Source organism: Oreochromis niloticus, linkage group LG16 (genome assembly GCF_001858045.2).
Source record: "Oreochromis niloticus isolate F11D_XX linkage group LG16, O_niloticus_UMD_NMBU, whole genome shotgun sequence".
In the NCBI taxonomy this organism is placed as follows: Eukaryota; Metazoa; Chordata; class Actinopteri; order Cichliformes; family Cichlidae; genus Oreochromis; species Oreochromis niloticus.
In genome coordinates, this window is record NC_031987.2 from 26,035,316 (window position 1) to 26,057,284 (window position 21,969).

General features: G+C 41.8%; 2 protein-coding genes across 6 annotated transcripts in view; one reads left to right on the forward strand and one right to left on the reverse strand.

Annotated features, from left to right (window-relative positions):
• On the forward strand, positions 1 to 21,142 carry ints6 (integrator complex subunit 6). The gene is made up of 18 exons (XM_005475376.4): positions 1 to 459; positions 598 to 675; positions 1,288 to 1,437; positions 5,794 to 5,883; positions 6,782 to 6,965; positions 9,997 to 10,122; positions 10,444 to 10,595; positions 12,412 to 12,564; positions 13,329 to 13,461; positions 13,687 to 13,781; positions 13,897 to 14,007; positions 16,026 to 16,241; positions 16,599 to 16,725; positions 16,878 to 17,020; positions 17,126 to 17,312; positions 17,891 to 18,262; positions 18,948 to 19,041; positions 19,352 to 21,142. Exons 1-18 carry the CDS (start codon positions 349 to 351, stop codon positions 19,443 to 19,445), a joined length of 2,616 nt encoding a protein of 871 aa, XP_005475433.1. The 5' UTR covers positions 1 to 348; the 3' UTR covers positions 19,446 to 21,142.
• serpine3 (serpin peptidase inhibitor, clade E (nexin, plasminogen activator inhibitor type 1), member 3) overlaps positions 20,810 to 21,969 on the reverse strand; it is a 15,242-nt gene continuing 14,082 nt past the window's right edge. For all 5 annotated transcript variants that reach the window (XM_025903500.1, XM_025903499.1, XM_025903497.1 and 2 more), the window contains one exon: positions 20,810 to 21,439. In XM_025903500.1, coding sequence (XP_025759285.1) covers positions 21,387 to 21,439 — 53 coding nt within the window. In that variant the 3' untranslated portion in view covers positions 20,810 to 21,386. The remainder of the gene's footprint in view (positions 21,440 to 21,969) is intronic.

A 21,969-nucleotide genomic window follows, 5' to 3' on the forward strand; every position in this document is an offset into this window, starting at 1 on the left:
ACAAGACACAGCGCATTCAGTGTAGGGAGAAGCAGGGACTCACTGTGAGGGGGAACTTTGTTACTATGAAACTTAGGAATATTTACAAAATATTGTAAAAATTATCAAAATCCCTCGTGAATCCATAACCTGCCCCTAGGGTTTGAGGTTTTTAGTTTAGTTCGCCCGGAAAGGGCTTCTACACTCACTATTCTTACACTTTTTTGAAAGAATGTGTGAGACAGACAGTTAGCCAGCTAGCTAGCTAGCTGAGAGGTGATACAGGCGGCAGGAGAACAAAAGATTTTTTTCCGTTTTGGCCGGTTGTACTGACACCAAGTCCATGCAGAACGTGTCATTACCATCACAATGCCCGTTTTACTTTTTCTGATAGACACGTCCGCTTCAATGAACCAGCGCACCCATCTGGGCACTACCTATCTGGACATAGCAAAAGGCGCTGTTGAGACTTTTATGAAGGTACTGTAACCACGGGACACATTAATATTGAGAGATCCCGAGCGGGAATGCAGTTCAGTTCATCGTTTTGCTGTTGCAAGCTCGCCTGTCAAAGCTGATCTCTCGATAACCGTAAATAATTCTCTACTATTTCCACAGCTCAGAGGGAGAGATCCGGCGAGCCGAGGGGACCGGTATATGTTGGTAAATTTTGAAGATGTTCCGTTCGGGATAAAGGTAGAGTTTGTTTTCGGGTCATGTCCGGCTTTACATTGCGCAGATTGACTGTCCTTCCATCGCTGCACCACGTTGTGATCACTACATCAACTGTGTAGAGAAAAATCTTCAGGAGGAGCTTTCATACCCCTTTTAAAACATGGCCGACATTTTGTTTCAATGTGAGCAGCAAGGAACTCTGGGTGTTATTTATACAGCGAGGTGATATCTAGGAGGGGGGGAGAGTAGAGGAGGAGGAGGAGAAGGGGGGATGACAGACTAGCCTACTTTACTTCTTTAGACCAAATTGCCACTTTAGTCACTGCACACATTGCGACTTTGCTACTTTGCGATTTTCTGATCTGGAGCCGAGCGCAGCAGCCTGGTAGAAACGGATCAACGTCCTGTGGCTGCAGTGCTGTCAAATTATTAGTCTGGGCAGATAGAGAGGAAGCGACCTATTTAGATATTTATTAGCTCAGACTCTCAATAAAACCGGTGAAGTTAACCACTAGTTTCCTTAGAAGTTGCCTGCTGGTCACAACAGTGGGGTAGTTATTTAGCTTTGTGCATGTAATTAACCAGCTGCTATGTTGTGTTTTGTTTGGGTTTTTTTTTTTTTTTTTTTTTAAGGCTGGATGGAAAGAGAGCCATGCCACATTCATGACAGAGTTGAGGAACCTCCAAGCAACTGGACTCACAACTATTGGCCAATCCTTGAGGAACGCTTTTGATTTACTCAATCTCAATAGATTAGTGACTGGGATAGACAACTATGGACAGGTATGTAGCAATGAAACAGGTGGAGAAGAAATCAGGCTCATAAAGTGCTAAATGCCCAAACAGACCCACTTCACCCACCCGCCTACCCCCCACCCCACCCCTTTCTGCTATCTCCCAGTCTTACAAGCATCAACCACCTCCATACTGTGGACCCACACATCCTCAGCCATACGACACAATCATGACAGCAAGTCCAAGCAGCAGGAGCAACGTAGCTTTCTTCTTTTCTTTTCCCCCCATCATTGATTAGTAACTTCAGTTTGTGTTACATACGTCACTGCTCTCATCAAGGACATGGAGATTATTACACCTGTAAATGAGCTTTTAAGCATGAAAATGCATTATGTTTTGAAACTATAAGGATCTATTGCAGGCTCTGTCTGCACAAATATGCACTGAAAGCTAGATGCTTTTTAAAAAATATATAGTTTAGTTGTATTTAAACTAGTGTAGGCTTGTGTCATTTCAGCTTTATGGCCAGTTTGTTAAAATGCACTGGATTATTATGAGAGGTGGTTCTAATATTTAGTCCATAAATGGTCTGGCCACTCTGTGGTGTGTGTACAACCTTCAAAGGAAAAGCTAAACACAATTTTAATCAAGTTGGATTTATTTTAGAGCTTTGTAATAAGACTTTTTCAGTTTTAACCAGGTCAGTCTAAATGATTTAGTTTCAAGCCTGTCAGAGGACTTTTGTGCTTTTATGAAGAATCACTGGGCGAGGTGGTAGAGCGGGTCGTCTACCGATCGAAAGGTCGGCGGATCAATCCCCGGCTCCTCCCGTCTATGTGTCAAAGTATCCTTCGGCGAGATCCTGAACCCTGTTGCCCCCGACACATCCATCAGAGTGGGTGTGCGTGAATGTTTGATGGAAGTGCTTAGCTGTAGATAAAAGTACTGTATGAATGTGCGTGTGTTTCTGATTGGGTGATTGACAGATGTAGTAAAAAGTACTTTGAGTGCTCAAAAGTGAGGCGACAGGCGCTATATAGAAGTACCAGTACCACAGATAAACAGTCATCTGTGGCATGATGAACATACTCTTTAGTTTTTATCTTTTGGTTAATGTGAATGCTCACTGATGCTGAGATTGAAGACTGTCGCCCTTTTCTTTGTTTCGCTCAAGTCTGCTTCAAAAATGCGGATCTTCTAAACAAGACCACAAATGTTAGGATATTGAAAAAAGCTCCTGGATACACGCTGATGGAAAAATGTGGTTTACATTAAAATTATCGATGTTATTCCAGTTCTGTTGTGCAGCTTAGAAAGATTTCCATACTGCAGCTTTACGACACAGGGGGCCTGATTTACAGCTGTAAGCTATTCACATAAAACTCATTCAGATTCAGTCTTGTTAAGAAATATACTCCAAGCCCACAAAGTCTGGAGCTAGTACAGCGTGATGCTGGCCAAGTTCCCTCTTCAATTTAAATCCAGTAATAGTAGCTAAACGTATATTTGCGTGATAAATACAGTTTTAGACCACCACTCTTATGCCAGCCCACTGAGTCATGTGTAACAGATGTTCAGATCTGCCTTTTGCTGTGCAGAGTTGCACAAAGTGACTAGAGAGACTCAACTTTGGTTTGGTCTCATTAGAAAAAGAAAAGCTGAAGCCAACAGAAAGCATATTGCTTGTAATACAGCATCTCACCTTCTTGAGATTTCCTCGTCTCATGGCCAGTGTTGAGATTGAAATGCATTTTTTTTTTTTTTTGCATATGAAACAAAGTGGTCATTATTAATGTAAGCTGTGAAGTCTAGCCCATACCCAGTTAGAGTGGTAGGTGAATCTGCACGCTTGTGGTTGATACAGAATCTGGACATCTGTTTTCCTGTGCAGAGGTAAGTGGGGGAGGATGCGAGCGGTAATGAATGTTTAATTAGGCATTTCCTGAGTAATAAACAGAAGATACCTACCAGCCCAGGTAATGCATACATGCAGCATGCATAATGCATGTCAGACACTCTTTGGTCATTTGAAAAAAAAAAATACCAGCGACACTGTCTGACTGTCCAATTTTGAACACACAAGCCAAGGTCGAGGTTACCGCGTCCCGCACTGTCACTGCTGACCTCTAATTACAGGTTGATTTGACAGTGGCTATAATTTAATGACCAGTTCTCTCTCCTCTGCCTATTTCCAGCAGGAGGCTAGGCAATTACTAGTATGGAGTTCATGTAGTTTATATATGCTTAGTATGTCCTTTACAAAAGTAGAGTTATTGTGAACATGGGCTGTAATTTAAAATGTGCACTGGTGTCCCTATAGCCCAACACAAGTGTTTGATACTCCGAGAGGATATTTTAACGTAACAATAGTGTGTGGGCAGGAAATGCTGGTAACGCTAAAAGCTAGAGGAATCAATGAACTTGAGTCACAATCTAAAAACTTTTCAGTACGTCATCTAACTGATTACACAAGTGTAGTCGTACTTAATAACTGCCGTAAGCTGTTTTCGCTGTCTTCTGTTTAGTTGTCATTTCCTTTTAAGTGAGGCTTTACCATTTAACCAGAAAAGCATTTCAAGGGAACTAGGAAGAGGGCACTTCCGCATGAAAACACATCTAAAATGACTGTGTGCGCTTTTCTTCTGTTTTCTTATTTAAAGGGCCCTTTGTATCATAAGTCAGTGCTCCACGTCGTCCAGCGGGTGGAGACCTGGGGGGGTTAACGGAGGGAGATGAGGGAGTTAATATTGCTCTGGAGTGCCTCAGTCTACAGTAACAAAGAGCGCTCCGGGTTGCCAGGCATCTGAAACGCCTCTCCCCTGGGAGATGAAGAAGGGTATGGAGGTAGAGGGGGGAGACAGCCGGCGGGTAATCCTGACACTGATCAGTTTCATTAAGCGCAATGAAAGAGCAGAAGAAAGGATGAACGTGAAGAAATGATATGGCCAGTGTTGTTTGGTGGTAAGTTAGGGTGTCAGCTGGAGTGATGGCCAGGGCTTTAATGGATCTCCATTATCATGGCGTTGTGGAAAGCACATCAGAGTAGCGGTAGCTGACTGCATAGACGGGTCTTAAACATGATGAATTACCTATTATTTCTCCATTCACTAATGTAATATCTCATTATCATCATTAACCAGTTATAAGAAATGCCCACTGTGTTTTCTTCTCTTTGAAAGCACAAAGAGATGTCTTCAGATGACTTGTTTTTATCTGTCAAATTACCCGAAATATATACATACTGTCTTGTCTTTTACATGAAAAGCAGCTGGGCACATTTTGAGAAGTTGTCAAAAGGCTTTATTCTTACACCGGCTCTCCTGATAGTAGGCTTTCGTCATGTGCCATCTATTTTTAATAGTCGCGTTTGGCACGAGTAAAAGCTCAGGCAGCTGATATGACATGGATAAATTCATCGCTCGACTGGCAAGTTAGCCCGATCATCAAGTCAGCATGCCAACAAAGTGCTCGATATCATGAAGGAATTTTTGAGGGGGGGTTGCCAGGTTGTCATGGATACCTGCAGCACAGGGGGGTCTTGGTAGTATCCTGCTCTGTTTACTTTGGGCCGTTTATGTGACGGGACAGATCCATCATTCAGCAGAAAGCGCAGCCTACAGGTAGAGCCCAAGCAGTGTGGCTCCACGTCCATTAATAATGGCTCTGCTGTCAGAACAGGAGGCCCTTATGGAGTCACTGTGACTCTGCAGTGAAGTCCGGTTTGCTGACTGTTTGCTGGCAGCACTTGTCAGTCTTTGTTGAGGGTTTTGGGGGTTTTTTTGTTTTCTTTTACGCTATTACCTCACCTAGTGGCTCTGTGGAGATCCCACAAGGCTGATGCACAGTGATAAATGCAGTGCTGCTCCAGTCTAATTTCATCAGAGTGGAGCGCTGATGTCATGAAATATCATGGGGTCCAGCAGGAAAGAGGTTTCGTGTAGCTCCTCAGATAATGAGCTCTGCTGTTTTGGAGTATAGAGTGAACATATACTGCAGACACTAAAGACTGAACTCTTACTCTATTTGTTTTCCCTTTGAGTCGAGGTTTTCTGTTTCACACACGCTCCTTAAATATGTCCCGTGTAATTTATCTGCTGTTTGTACTGATGCATTTAGAGTGCTTATTTATGCGTCAGATCGCAGAAGGCCTTAAAGCCACACTTGCTAAATACAGGTATTAATGGTGATCACGTCTTTTGTAAGCACAGTTTTAACAGATGTGAGAGCAGCCTCCCTATTTTTTGTCTTGTTTTTTATAGCTTGTTTGTGTCTTTCTCATTTCTTTGTGCAGGGTGACCCAAAGTTGCCTCTGAGAGTCTGAATGCTGAATTAACTCGGCATGGTTTCGTTTTTCATTTAGTCTTCAATATGTCCTGTTTTTTTCCTTTGTTTTTTTTTTTTAAGGGAAGGAATCCTTTTTTCCTTGAACCTGCCATCATCATCGCAATTACAGACGGCAACAAGTTGACCAGCAGCGGCGGTGTCCAAGATGAGGTCAGCCAGCATCTCCAATCAGGAGAGCGTTCTGTTTGGTTGGGTGATACTGTAGGAGGCTAACCGCACCACGTCCACGTCAAACTTTACCAAACCCTCGTTCTTGACTGTGATTAAGATGCCTAAAGTTTAAACCGCAGAAGCTCTACTGTGAAGTGCTTTATCATATTGTCCACTCACATAATAACAAAGCTACCTTTCATGCTTAGAAGTGTTATCAGTAGCTTTGTTATTATTGTCTTAGAAACAGCGAGGCTTGATATACTTACTTATTGATTAATCATTTGCTCCTAAAACATCAAGGAAGACAACTTCCCCAGGCCCTAGCTGACACATTCAGCAGAAAAAACACAAAAACCTCAATTTATTCTCATAAAAATCTAAAAATACTAATGAAGAGTCTCATTTGAGTCCAACACCAGTAGTATTTTTGGCATTTGTCTTGAATTTATTAAAACAGTTACTTTTTAATCATTGATTGCGCTTCCTGTTTTGACTAACTGATTAAACACTTGATCTTGAAAATGTAGAAAATAAAGAAAAATCATTGCTCAGTTTGAAAATGCACTTTTTTCTTTACAAATGCAGTAAAGAGTCATGTTTTCAAACTATGCAAACAAAAATTATATAGGCAATTACTTTTAAATTCCTTTAGCCCTAATTATGACAAAGGGTATAATTGCAAGGTTAGAAGTGTGAGCTGAGCCCTCCGTGCCGCTTTAATACCCTCTAAATTAAGGCACTTCATCAATACCGCCGTAAAAATGTTGTTCATTTATTTCCAAAGTTTCCCCACAGTAGCCTAAAACAAACGGCGATAGTAGAGAGAACAGCAACACAGTAAATCTGTTCTAATGCAGGTCTGTCATCTCATCCTGTGATCTCTTTCATTGTCCAGCTACATCTGCCTCTGACCACGCCGCTGCCGGGCAGCGAGCTGACGAAGGAGCCGTTTCGCTGGGACCAGCGTCTGTTCGCTTTGGTGCTACGTATCTCCGGCAACGCTTCGGTGGAGCCCGAGCCCCTCGGCGGCGTCCCGTCTGACGATTCTCCAATCACCCCCATGTGTGAGGTCACTGGAGGTAGGCGGACTGATACGAGCTGCTGGTTGTTGTGTACTTACAGATCAGCTCTGATAGGCATTTCTCAGCTTTTAAGTACACTCGGTTTGCCTTTTGTAGCTCTGGAGTTTATGTACTGATTTATATGCTTTATATGCCAAAGCTCTGAGTTTCAAAGATGATTTAAGAGCATTTAAAGATGGGACAAGTTTTATGGAAGAGCTGCATCATGGGTAATGCAGTCTGAAGTGTTTGTTGGGTACTTCTCAAATAGCCTCCCTTCTGCCTCTGCTTCAGCATATCTCTTACATAGCTCAGTGGTTTATAGAGGCTCACTTGCTTTATGTGTATTGCTTAGTGTCTTTAAATGAAGAGCAATATTTTCACTTTAAGTCGGTGATGTTAAGGAATTGTTGTTGTTTTTTTTTTTTAAATTATTATTATTGCATCACGCATGGAAACATGACCAGCATACAAGGAATTACACAGTTAAACAAAATAACATAAGCCAGATAGAGTAGGCTGTAGACATACATTTTAAATGATAGCATGAACAGCCTAAGATTAAGAAAACCATTTTACTGCTTCAGTTTAGTCTACAGAAGTAAAAGCTCCTTATTTTGAGTGAAAAAACACAGATCAGATGTTTTCCTCTTGGAAGTGTCAGAAGCCTAAATTTTAAAGCAGAGCCCACTTCAACAGGGGACAGCCCTGAGCGGTGTCTAGGCACTGTCTTGCTCAATATTCAGAGTTGTGCTTAAGGATTGCCAGAGAGGTACCTTTAACAGCCCAATGCAACTACAATGTGCTCCTATTTTAACCCCTGCTGGAGCTATTGTGGAAGGGTTAAGTGCTTTGTTTAAGTGTACTTGGGTAGTAATTGCCGATTAAGGTTAGAATGACTAGATTTTCCCACCTGGTCCACAATCGGACTGCCTTTGTCCTGCCTAAGTCCTGTCAAGAGACTTTCTAGCCAGCGATTTTGATCTGTAATCCCCCCATCTCCAGAATAAGCCAAAGTCCAGCTGCCAGAACATTCACTTATAGAAGCAGACTTTTATCCCCTCTGTCTCCATTCCTCACGTAGCTTTGTTTTGGAAGCAGCTGGCAGGAGGAACAGACTAGAATGATGCTGATGGCAGGTTAAGATTAACCCATGCACACATATAGAGAACAGAGGACTCCAAAGCTGCGTGTCGCAGCCGGTGGCGCTGAATGCAGAACATGACACAGGTCCATTGTCAGCGGCAGTCTACAGTACATGCTGCCTGTCCATTACTGCTGATGGCAGACCTGACACAAAGCCACAGCCTATTGAAATGAGCGAGTGAATGGGTGCACAACAAGGTCACTCGAGGTGAAGTTGAATGACAGGAAGGCTAAGTTAGACTAGTCAGTTGTAGCTCTGAAAGATGGTTTTTCTGACTTTTTTTTTATTTTACACATGTGATTGATGGCGTGACAAAAAAAGCAAAGAGAGATTCTGAGCTTTCAGAGTCACATTTCATGCAAATGCGCTATTTGCATGTAGTGTAAAGGGCTGATATGGCTGCACAAAGATGAGCAATATGTAAAGAAGAGAGCTCTTGAAATTGCACTGCACCAGTAGCAAAGCACTTCATAAACGGTGTAATGTAGTGATCCTTCTTAACCCCTTTTATTCTTGTTCATTTGATTTCTCTGACATTTAGGTGCATTACATAAACACCAAACTGCTGCTGCTGCAGTTTTTGTTCTTTAAACAGAAGTTTTAGTGGGAACTTTTCATCCTCTGTCTCTCTATCTGCAAGTTTCGGAGACAAAGATTAAGTCTAGTCCTAGAATGAGTGAAGAACTCGATGAAGCAAAAAAGTCTGAGAAATCTCAGCTCAAGTTATTTATAATTTTTGGTTAATTATGCTACAGTCACACCAGAGAAATCAATTACTGGAGACTCCGGCATGACTGAAATTACTGCGTGCAATGAACTTGAGATCTCATTGTGTCTGAAATGGTTGCTGCTAAGACGAGGACGAGGTGTACGACTTCAAAGAGACTTTGGTGTGTCAACGTAGAGATAACGTGCAATAAGATGGAGTCGGTCTGCTATCAGTTTGTGATTCAATGGGTTGAAGTTGGGGAAAAAAAGACACTGCAGACAAGTTGCGTTCATTGTTGCAGACTGACTCGGATTGAGGCAGTCTCTCTGCATCTGTATTATTTCCAAACCTTCGTCAATCTCGCTGAGATTAATTGCAGTCAGCCCGAGTCGGAGCGCAATTGTTTGGAGACAAGTTGCGTCCCATTAGGTAACCTGTGCAATCACCATGTGTTTGAAAGTCATCACCCAGAGACTGAGGGGTGGTGCATGTTTGACCTCTGGACGAGTTGGTTGACAAATGCAAACATCTCAATGAGATGACCCAGCAAGCAGCAATTTCCTTTTTCCCCCCTAGTTTCGGTTAGATTGTTTTCCTATTTTTACCCTGGCACTAATCGACAGAATTATCAGACTTCTGTATTTTCCCTCTTCTGACTCACAATTTTTTATGGCTCATTTACTCTGTGATTCAGTCTTAACCCTGTTCCAGCAGCAGCATGAAACTTTTAGCAAACAAGCTCTAATAGACCCACTGTACACTGTCTGACCAGCACCAAACAAAGCAAAGAAGACACAATTAGAAACTAGCTTACGAAAAATGTGGAACATTTAAAGCCAGATGTTATTTCTTAGCTTGGTTTCTAGTATCTGCTCTAAAAAATACAACAAATTATTATTAATTAGGAGGGAAAAATCAGGATCTAAGTGGAAGGGTCTAAATGGACAGCTTTTTGCTAGGAAATTGACAAAATGTGAAAGCATGGTGAAAATGCATCCCGTGTTGTTTCTGTCAGTTTCTGCTGCTCCCAGTTGTCCCGCAAATTCTATTAATCAAGCTTTTAAACTGCTAAACCAAAAAACAATTGAAATGATCCACAGTCAACTGAGGAAAAACATTTAATTTTAGCATCGCCATTGACTCGCTCATGTTTTGGGATATTTATACTTAAAGACGTGTGTCTTTTGTTACAGGTCGTTCTTACAGTGTGTTCTCCCAGCGTATGTTGAATCAGTGTCTGGAGTCTTTGGTGCAGAAAATCCAGAGTGGAGTAGTGATAAACTTCGAGAAGACGGGACCTGACCCTCCTCCACTAGAAGGTAAGAGACACCTCTGTTTGTTTGTTTTTGGATTTTCTAAAGTTGAATTGTCTTTTATTATAAAAGGAGCTTTTTGACATGTGCTGTGCTGCATGCGTTTAATTAGTAGAGGAGCTCTTTGCTCTCTCCCACTTGGTGTTTGTTTTAATCCATTCTGAGCTTTTCTTTCCTGTTTTTTCATAAACATCTGGTGGGTGTCACTGTTTAAACTCCTGCTTTCATATTTAACTGCTGACACACTTGTCTGATGCATTTTGTTTCATGCTGCATTTCATAAACCCCTTGTTTTTTTTGTTTTGCTTTGCTTATATTCCTGCACAGACACTCCAGCTGAAGTGGTGAAGTCTGGTCCGCAGCCTTGGCACTGCTGTCACAAGCTGATCTACGTACGACCTAACCCTAAAACTGGTGTTCCCATCGGGCACTGGCCCATCCCCGAAGCCTTCTGGCCAGACCAGAACTCCCCCACATTGGTAAGAAACTTGTAGAAGAACAGACAGAAATATGAGATTAGAAGCAGATTATGTATTCCAAAAATTGACAAATTCCTGTGTTACTACAGCAGATTAATGAAATGACAGCCTATCTTAGTAAAACAAATACAATGTCACAGAACAAAAGAGCCCAAATAGGTAAAAATAATATTAAAGAAGAGGCTTTGAAGCCATATAGTTCCTTTCTTGTATTCATATTTTGGACAGTTTTACTCTTGACAGCAGAATACACTTATAATTCTTTAAAACTTAACAAAGATTTACTTTATTCCTAATTATTTATTAAAAATACAAATTAATCTTTGTTTCACTTTTCAAAGTCTTAATAGCCAAAAAAACGACCATATTTACAAGAATGGTATAGTGTTATTAGCTACGGCTAGCATGCTTGCTTAGCATGTTAGCCTTAGTGGTATGCTAACCAGTGTCTGGCTAGTTTTATGGCCAATTGGTGCTAAGTAACAGACTAATAAGTTTTCAACATTTCACTCTCTAAAACTGAAGTACAAACTTCCTGATAAATAAAATACTTCCTTTAAAAATGCTCTTAAAGTCTCCAACAGCAGAAAACATCACCCAGAGGTTCAGTTCATTGGCTTGTATTAGCTGAGGTGAGGCCTAGCTAACAAGCAAGTACAAGAAGACGAAACTCTGTCATTTTGTTATGAAGGGGATAAATGGCTACAGGGGTTTTTTAAAATATTTTTTTTGTATCAGGCTTTTGTAGATGTGATAATTTAGTTGCTAACACTGGTTATTTTAGTGCAGGGGTGGGCAATTCCAGGCCCCGAGGGCCGGTGTCCCTGCAGGTTTTAGATCTCACCCTGGGTCAACACACCTGAATCACATGATTAGTTCGTTACCAGGCCTCTGGAGAACATCAGGACATGTTGAGGAGATAATTTAGCCATTTAAATCAGCTGTGTTGGTTCAAGGACACATGTAAAACCTGCAGGGACACCGGCCCTCGGTGCCCAACCCCTGTTTTAGTGGGAGTCAGTGGGGACTGATGCTCTTTTGGAAGCAGCCTGCAGTGATACAAAGTAGCTGTATGCTCAATTCTGAATCTTAAAATAGAAAAAATGTAAGAACAATAAAAAGACAGGCACTTACTAAGTTTATTTTTTCATGTTTATTAAAAGGCAAAACAAATCCATTATAGCTGTAATGAGCCTTCAGTGGCAGTTAGATGATATCTCCTCTACAGGAGTTACAGGTTTCAGCCCCGCACGTTGTCACTTTCATTAAACAACTTTTCTTCTTCCTGTTTGTTTAACAAGAATAATCAGTCACACTAATGTAACAGTGCCGCACTCTTATTAACTTTAACCATTTATTCCATGGCAAACAATGAGTAACTCATGATAACACAGGGATGACGTCAAACCGGCTGCAGTGATGTCACAGCTACACGAATGTGGAACAGCCCAAGCCCAGATGAGCTGTAATCAAAATTAAACAAACAAAGAAGTACTCATTATGATAGATCATGCATTGCATGTTAGCTATCATTCATAAGCCTTTCCTCTGCGCACGCACACACACACACACACACATACAGACACACACACACACACACACACACACACTCTACACTTTCAGTAGAAATAGAAGTGTCAGCAGCCAGACGGGATTCTTTTTCCCCGAACTGTATTCAGACGGTCAGCTTTGCGCATTTCTTAAACTTAGCTTAGATTAACAACACCTACTGGTGTTATTAGGCGCCAGTAGGTGTTGTTGATCTTGTTTAATATTTACCATAACATTGTGTATCTCTTACTGTGTACCTTCCCAGCCTCCCCGCTCAGCCCACCCCCACGTCCGTTTCTCCTGTGTGGATGCTGAACCCATGGTGATAGACAAGGTGCCCTTTGATAAGTATGAGCTGGAGCCGTCGCCCCTCACACAGTACATTTTGGAGAGGAAATCACCGCACACCTGCTGGCAGGTACAGCACCATCACAGAAACCACAGAAAATAACACCTGTTGAGAAGAAAGTTTGACATTAAAGCAGAAATCTGTGTTTTTAATCTTTACAGCCAGGTAGACAAAGAGGATTTTAATCTCTCACACATGGAGCGTGTTACATGCAACAGCAATGTAATAAGTACTTGATTAGATGTTCAGACATATTGAGACACTGATGTGTGGTTTCAGGTTTTCAGTGTACCAAAAAAATAAGGGTGGCAGCAAATGAAGCGATGATTCGATAGCACGTCGGCATGCACAGACTGAGCTTTAGCACATGTGATTAAATCGAAACATCTTGTCTGTGCTGGTACCCGCACACCAAGCTTTACCTGGTTTGTGGCAGGAACCTGAAAGTAAGGGTTGTCTCTGTATTCATCCCTCATATATCGATTTTTGTTTTTTTTCCCATGTTTGGCATGAGTCATCATCAGAGATGAGGTGGCAGACTTTCAGAATGACTTTTATATCAGCAATTACAAGAATCACACAGTGAAAATATTTTCCTGACACTAACCAGATGCAGTGTTATGATATTGAAGGGCTAATAGTAAGTGGTAAGCAAGGAAGTGAAGTTTACTTCTTAAGGATATTTAAAACCAAAGTGGCTTTACACTCAAATAAAATGAAACCGATTCCTAAAAAAAATTCAGACAGCATCAGCTGGTTCTGTTTTTGTTTGCTGATTGAAAAGTTCAAATGTCACAACTCACTTCGTGATTTTTCTCTTTCTGTTTTTTCAGGTGTTTGTATGTAACAGTGCCAAGTACAGCGATCTGGGGCAGCCTTTTGGGTACCTGAAGGCCAGCACAGCTCTAAATTGCGTCAACTTGTTTGTAATGCCCTACAACTACCCCGTACTTCTTCCGCTTCTGGGTAAGACCTGTGCATCCACACCACCTCATTTTTACTCTCGCTGCAGGTGTTGATGGGGAGTCTTTGTTTTGGCTATTAGTATTTAGAAGAGGCTTTAGAAAATTCAAATGATCTGCTGCAATAGCAAAACAAATGACTATTTTTTAAAATTTAGTTTTCTTGATAAAACACGTTCCTAATGAGTGAATTTTCTTTGTGTGATCTGTTTTTGATTGTTTTCCACAGATGACTTGATTAAAGTGCACAAGTTCAAGCCTACCATTAAATGGCGACAGTCCTTTGAGAACTACCTGAAGACGATGCCTCCGTATTATATTGGGGTCAGTGGCCTTATTATCATTCTTCAGCTTTTCATTAATGGCCTTTTTTGTGGTTGTTGTTGTTAACGTACAAAGCCGTGCTTGCACTGTTCTTACTGCTGTCTTCTTCTCACAGTCGCTAAGAAAGGCTTTAAGAATCATGGGAGCACCGAACCTGCTAGCTGACAACCTGGAGTATGGTCTGAGCTACAGCGTGGTTTCCTACCTGAAAAAGCTCAGTCAGCAGGTTAGTTGTTAATATTAAGTCTACTCCACAAAGCTGTGCTTGTTGCAGTGTCTGTCAGTTGTCAAGCATTTCCCCCTTGCTGTTTTCACTAATGTCCACATTGATGGATTTTTATAGTGTCATTTGTAGTTTTGGATCATTTAGTTTTTTTTCTAGTTTTCTTAATTTAAAAAAAATAAATAAATAAACACCAGTTTAGTTCAAATGTTTTATCTCAGTTTGATTAGTATTTTAATATCTTAATTTTGGTTTACAAAAGTAACTTGCAAAGAATCTTAGTTTTATAATGACATTTTTATACTCACTGGCCACTTTGTTAGGGATATCTGTTCAGAAAGGGATATATCTAATAGCCAATCACATGGCAGTACCTCAGTGCATTTAGGCTTGTAGACGGGGTCAAGCCACCCACTCATTATTATCAGGGTATGCAGAAGAGCATCTCTGAACGCACGGCACGTCATACTTTGAATCAGATGGGCTACAGCAGCAGAAGTCTGCACTTGATGTCTCTCCTGTGGCTAAGAACAGGAAACTGAAGCTGCAGTTCACATGCGCTCACCAAAGCTGGACAATAGGAGAGTAGGAAAAGGTTTCTTGGTCTAATGAGTCTCTGTTTCTGTTGCGACAGTCACTCATGGTAGTGTCAGAATTTGATTGCTGGTTGTGGAGTAATGCCTGATTTGGGCTTCTTTGAGGACTCTTTGTAGAGCCTACAACACAACTTGCATAAGTGGCTGATGTCATTGCCGACATTTATGCTTGTGTGTCCCAGCAGTCTCCCTCCAGGAATTTGCTGAGATTATAGTCCTGTGCTGTGCTATGATTATTAATCCTTGCATTGAGGTGACGATTGTTGTGAAAACTCAGTTAAAAATGCACAGGAGGAGTCGACTGCGCCAAGCAGCCCAGTCATAATAGTTGTGGGTCACGTCGACCTGGCATGTTGTTGCGTTTTTCATGAGGTTACGCTCTAGGTTAAAGCGTAGATTTCCCATTGGAGCATAAATCCTCTGTAATGATGTAGGAGATATTTTCTTGGCTCACTTTGAGCCCATAGTACCAACTGAGCATTGTTTAAACACCACAGCCTATTGGAGTGTTGTTGCTGACCATGCCCATCCCTCCTTTTGACAACACACAACGTCATAAAGCTCAAAACATCTCAAACTGGGTTCTTGAGCACGAGTTCACTGTACTCAGATGGCCTGTTTGTATTGTCCTGACTTTCTTTAGCATAGATTAAAAAGTTAAAGAAAAAAAGAACAAATGGCTTTAAATAGAAACTGCAATATCTACATCAGTCAAATCATTTCTTTCATTCATTCACTTATTTTTACTGAGTGTTTTAAATTGCACTCAAAAGACATCGCAGGCATTTGCAGAGAGCGTCTGTAACCACAGTTATATTTGATAAATAGATGAACTGAAAAACTGAAAAGGCTCCACTAGATTTAGACTTTGCATCAATACGCTGTCAACTGAAACAAAGTCTCTTGGCTGAGTGGGGGACAGCTTGTGTACGAGTCCACGGGCTGATAAATAATCATTCTGATTTAATCTCCACTGACTCTCGCTTTGTGCCGCTTTTCTCTCTGTGTTCAATTCTCTGTCAGACATTTTATGACGGAAGAACAAAAATATTTATTGTGTTGGAGTGTGTCACAGCGATACCATCACATCCTTAATTTCTAATTTATTGTTATTTTAATGGTTATTTGGTATTAGGCACCAGCTGTTTTTGTTGTTGTTGTTTTTTTTATTACAAATACGTTTTATGCTGTTACAGCTGTCTTTCCTTGTGTCAGTCGTTCTTTGTACCCACAGGATAAACCCTTATAAAGCAGTTTATAGCTTTGCACAGCTGCATTGTAATGCGTTTTAAATTTTATCTTCAGGTTTACGTATTGCTTATAAATCATCAAGTTCCTGCATTTCCCTTTTTCCTGCTACAATAATCAAGACACCAAATAGGAAGGCATTTCTGACCAGAAAACCTAATTTCCTCATATTTTCAGACAAAAATCGAGTATGACCGTCTGATCGCTTTGATTGGGAAAAAGCAGCCACCGGAGCCTGGCCTCAAGGTGCGATGGCGAGGCGGAAGTATATCTCTAGCCCAGCGTCGGGACTTCATCCAGCAGCTACAGAATCTCACAGGAGAGGCCCCAGCTCTGCCCATGGAGCTTAACCCCAAAGAGTTTCAAGGCTTTCACCTGGCACTGCTCAACAAGGTAGAGTTGGATTGTTATCTGCATTTCTTCAACATAATCACATTTATCATCGGGAGTTGTTCTGACACGATTACACACATCACCATTGGTTTTTACTGTTGAGCGACTGTTTAGATTCAGTTGGAGAGGAGTTCCTTTTTGAAATCTCACTCTGTGCTCAGATTTTTCAGGCTTCTCCCCAGCTGCCCTCCTGAGGCTTATACCATTGCTGTGTTTTCATGTAGTTGGTTTGAGCGCTTGAGGGCTTTTGAAAAATGGTCCACGCTCTCAGAATGCATCTGTATATCCACTCTCCGGTGTCGAAACTACAGCGGTGTTTCACCAGAAAAATTTCCATCTGTCTGCTGTCATCCTCAGAGCCTGAAGCCTCAGAGTTTTAGGAATCCGTACGACATCCCCCGCAGCCACCTGCTCGACCAGCTCAGCCGAATGAGGAGAAACCTTCTCAACACCAGCGTCTGCACTCTCAGAGGCCACGACTCCGGTAACCTGCTGTGGAAATCATTTTCCCCACACTTATTTGGCTGTGATTGTGCTACGTTGTGAAAATGATTTCAGTGCAAGAAGCAGGTTAGATGTATTGCTTTTGTGAACTGTTATTCTCCATTTTTGACAAAGCCTCTGTTTCCCTTCCAGACCAGCTCCACAGCGTGCCAATCGCCCAGATGGGAAACTACCAAGACTTCCTTAAAGCTGCTCCCCAGCCTCTTCGAGACGCGGACCCCGAACAGCCCAAACGGTTGCACACATTCGGCAACCCCTTCAAACTAGACAAGAAGGCAAGTCTCTTTTTTTGTCTTCTTTTTCTTATTGGATACAATGACAACTGTAAATTAACCACTAAAAAACACTCCAATTTCCCATTTTCCTCACTTTGTTTACAGGGCATGATGATCGACGAGGCAGACGAGTTTGTGACCGGCCCTCAGAACAAGGGCAAGAGACCTGGCGACAGCAACAACGTGCCGGGCGGAGGTCCAAAGAGACGCCGGTGCATGTCACCTCTGCTGCGATTGGGTAGAGCCTACACGCCTCCAGTGTCCCCGTCTGCGAGCCCTCGACACTCAGCAGGTACGATCTAAGAGACAGTCGCACATCTTTTCTACTAATAATTTAATTCTTAAAAATGACTGATGGCATGCTTCTAGTGCCGAGTGTACAACCTAGTGTACTGGCCTAATAATGATTTAGCGATATGGTATCTTAAGAAAAAAGCAAATTTTTTTTCCATAAATTTAGGGAAATTGGTCAACAGAGTGTAGATTTAACACACAGAATATAAAACTCAAGGCAGGAAAAATGTTGTATTAAACTGGGAGCTGCTCAATAAATCCCCGTTTCCAGCTAGCAGATACCTTTAATGTCCACATTATGTTGATGTGCAGTGCTGGGCAGTCCTGTCTTTCTTATACATTTGAGCACTCCAGCTTATGTTACGGTCTCAAGCTCGACAGATTCACTCCAGGCTCACTTACAAATTTGATCCCTCTGGCTCTTAAACATGTGCCAATGTGTAAAATTGGTCCCGTGTTCAAAGAGGTATGCTTTGGGATATCGTCTGCAGGGGTTATGGCACGACCCGTCCTACAGCGGGATCGGGATTAAAGTGAATGATTTTGGTTTTTGGTTTTTTTCCCACCTTTCTGTAGACATGGACGTTAACGACGGCGCACCAGAACCAGAGCTGATCATCAACCACGTGGATCAGAACCACTACAACTCAGACCGGAACTCTGACTCGGAGGTGGACCGTCCCTCGAGTCCCGTCGACCTTCAGGAGAACCACACTGCTGCGGATCCTCAGGTGATGCGGCACAGGGATGAGGACGAGAACGGGCAGACCCGTCCAGGCGAGCTGCCGCTGGGCAGCGAGGGAGGAGTGGAGATGGTGCTGATTGACGACCAGGTGCAGCACTACATTACGCCTTCAGCTCTGAAGAAGCACATTCACACCGAGACGACGAAGGTCAACAATGAGCTCAGGTCGCTCATCACCAAGGAGATCAGAAAACCTGGCAGACGTATGTATCCAAACCTGGGCTATAGGCAGGGAGGACAAAATAATAGGAACGGCTAACAGCTGCCACTAACTTTTTTTTCTTTTTCTTTCTTAAGAGCTTTTTTCTCACATGTAACCATGGTAGCATCTAAAAGTCACAAGTGTGATTGAATCATCACCTAAACAGAAATTCGAAGCTTCAGCTTTCATTGCAGGGCTGCTAAATTGAAGATGCTGCTTTGTATTTCATTCTTCCTCGCTGCGTCTTTGTCTTGTTTTTGTTCCAGAAGAAACCACATAAGTGTGGGCCTTTTTCATGGCACTTAAGCTTTGGTTTGTCCAGAAACAAAGCTGTTTTTCTTAAAAACAAAGCTAGGAAAAATGGCAAGTTTGCATATCTGTGTGTAAATTTAAAGAGCAAACTTTTTTTCTTTCTTTATCTCCTCTGTTGATTTGACCGTACACGTCAAACTAACATTGGACGTCACTCTGGACTTTGGAAACGTGCTGTGGAATGTTTGTTTTTTTTCTAGTTTCCTTTATTGATTAAATGATTGTCAAAGAAATAATTCAGATATGAGGAAGAACGCTAGCCTTTTATCTTGTTTATTATTAACATTCAGCTGTACACGTACAAAGATTTGAATTGGTAGATGTGCTCTCCTTGAATCGACTGACCCTCGTTCGCTTTGCTTTTTCTGTTTCAGACTACGAGAAGATTTTCCTCCTCTTGAAACAGATCCAGGGCACTCTCGACACCCGGCTCATCTTCCTCCAAAACATAATCAAAGAGGCGGCCAGGTACAAAGTTCAGCCCTCCTCCTCTGATGTCAGAGCGTTATTACCTCTCCCCTAATTTATTTATTTTTTACTTAAAATGAGCTGCAAACAGAAAAAGGGGACTATCTTTCTTTATAAGCTCTCTTAAAGTAAAGAGCAGCTGTATCCTAGCACCGGGAGTCTGCATTTAAAACATCTGCAGTTTCACGAACTAAACAAAATGCAAAGAAACAAAAGCGTATCATAATTTTCTATTCATGATCTCCTTCGCTACAGAGTTGTTTTTAAAAGGCAAATGTTAACACGTGTCGTTGCTTCTTCTTCTGCAAAGGTTCAAGAAGCGCGTTCTCATCGAACAGCTGGAAAACTTCCTCGAAGAGATCCACAACAGAGCCACTAACATGAACCACGTGGACACGTTCTAACGCGAACTCATTCCCAAACTGAACTTACTGGTAACCAAACCGGGCAACCCTCCACATCCCCCTAAAACCCCCCCTCCTACTGTACCAGGGGCCCCTGCAGAGATGAGACAAGGCGGCATCCAGCTACCAAACCATCGCTTCTTCACTGGACTCCTTCATTCATTTAATGAACATTATGCTTGTGTTGTTTGCACAGTAATCCTCAAAGACTGTACTGACCCTGAGTAATGCAGATGCATTTTTCAGACTTGCAAAAAAAAAAGATGAGCGAGGAAGCACATATCGCTGCAGGTGAAGTGTGAAGGTGAAGGCCTATGCAATGACATGTTTGTCCTGTAGACAGTTTGTACAGGAAGGTTCTCTGAACTCGTCCTCAGATGTTGCCCTTTAATTATTCAGCTCCCCTCATCAGATTTTTTTTTTTTTTTCCTTTTAACAAATGTGAGTGGTTATCTCTCAGACAGGGCTGCTGAAATAAACAAGGGCATTTCTGGAGAGGGTCAGATGACAGCCTGTGTGTGGATGTAATGTTCAGTCATGTGACAGTGTGATTGGACTGATAATATATAGGAAGGGTATATCGGCACGTGTGGTTGTATTTTCAGACAACTCAGGGTCAAATGGGATCCAGCGGAGATGCTCATGAGAGACTTTGCTCAAAGTCACGATTCAATTTTATTTTATTTTCCCCCCCTGTGGTGTTATTTCTGATTTGTGGAGGATAAGAGTCCGGCCGCTCACTCTCGATTGTTAAAATTGACCTTCTACTTTCCACCAAATGGACTGCTGTGCTCTGGAATCAGAACGATTGGGCTTGAAACATTGAATCTGATAACGTGTAGTCTTCCTGGCAGACTGATGCTGTATCAGTAGTAGCTTAACTTTTGGACTAAACCACCAGTTCCTGTTCCCTTTGCGGGGGGGAGGGGGCAAAGGAAACAGATCCACAGTGATCGTTGCATCTAGAGACAGTCAACTTTAAAAAAACAAAAACAAAACTGTCCTTTGCAAAGTAAAGTCATCAATGCGGGAAAAACAAAAAGCTCAGGAACTGACACATTAATGCATCACAATCAGCAATAACATCGGAGCCCTCCTCCCTGCCCTTTCACTTTGTTTTAGCCTGAAACAGCTGATATGCAACACAAACGTCTTGTCTGCTGGAGTGTAGATGAACCGAGGTGTCGGATGCCAGCCTGTCCCAGCGTGCTGGCTGCTGCCAAATAACTTAACCCAGCCCCTAAACTCCTTTTTCCACCATGAATCTCAAAGCAACTTCTTACCACTTAAAAGCAAATGCACTTGTGTACATTTGAGAATCTTTATTTATGTAATTTAAAATGAAAAAAAAACAGCCTTTAAACTTTTTTTTTTTTTTTTAGGTCAGGCTTGTTTAATGTTCTCAAATTTACACAAATAACGTCTAGAGGTCAGGAGTTGATTTCAGACTCAGAGGGCAGCCCTCTTCCGCTCCCTCCCTCCTTGGACAGGGACCAAAATCTGCCATACTTGTCTTTGTTTGTGAAGAGGCCGCTACCAAAAGAGTATTTTGAATACACTGTAAAGATGTAAATAACCCTAGAGTACTATTTAAAGAGAATGTTCAGTGGAAAAAAATGGCCTTTTTGTAAGTATTTCCATGAATAAAGCTTCTATTTTACACTGTGAAGGGCCATGTAAATAAAGTGTTCTGTAAAGATGCGAGTCTGCCTGCTTTTATTTACGCACGTTGGCCGTTTCGGTAACGTCGCGTCAAATGGAAAGAGGATCGAAACACCGAAAGTGTAAAAACATATTAAAATTTTATTTACAAATATGTACAAAAATAATGTCCCTCTTCCTGACGTGTCTGTGGAGCCTCCATTTGGTCCACAAATAAATACCAGTAGTGAAATGGGCTGCTGTAGAGGTGAATGTGAGTGGTGTTTAGGTTGGACGGTTTCAGGATGCTTGGTCTGCTGGGTTCATTACTCGGCCCATGAAGAGGATGGATCCTGAATTGGAAAGCAAAGAAATATTTTGCATTAAAGGACCATGTGGAATGCTAGCTAAGCAATAATAATTATAATTAAAGAGATATAGGGAGAAATTGCACTGATGCAGTCTTTGTAGATCAACTTAGTGTGTTTTTTGATGTCACCACTAGAGGTGGCCATATCAAATATATTCAAATCCTTCACGATTGTATGGAAAATCATGCAGAGAGCAAGACTGGCTTCAGATAAACAGAGGTACCTTGCAAAACCTATTGCTGTAATTTCATATCTTTATCCATTTCATGACACTCAGATTATGTGATCATGTCACAAAGTAACTCTGCCACCAACCCAGTGATTGGTCTTTTCGTCCCTTGACGCTTCATGTCAAACTCTTGAATTCACTTTGGCTACATGTTCCAGTCTGATCTCAAGGGGGCTGGACCAGTAACGCCACTGCATCCTGAACTAATGCAAAATCCACAATATGTGTACTGTAAATAAGCACGAGTTGGTATAGCTTACAGTCATACCAGCCCAATCTTGTT

Bases quoted from the DNA above. Each gene is read 5' to 3' on its own strand.
- ints6 (XM_005475376.4), top strand. From the start codon at position 349: ATGCCCGTTTTACTTTTTCTGATAGACACGTCCGCTTCAATGAACCAG. The intron at 17,021-17,125 runs GCAAGTCTCTTT...CTTTGTTTACAG, and splicing joins CCTTCAAACTAGACAAGAAG to GGCATGATGATCGACGAGGC. The intron at 19,042-19,351 runs GTACAAAGTTCA...TCTTCTGCAAAG, and splicing joins ATAATCAAAGAGGCGGCCAG to GTTCAAGAAGCGCGTTCTCA.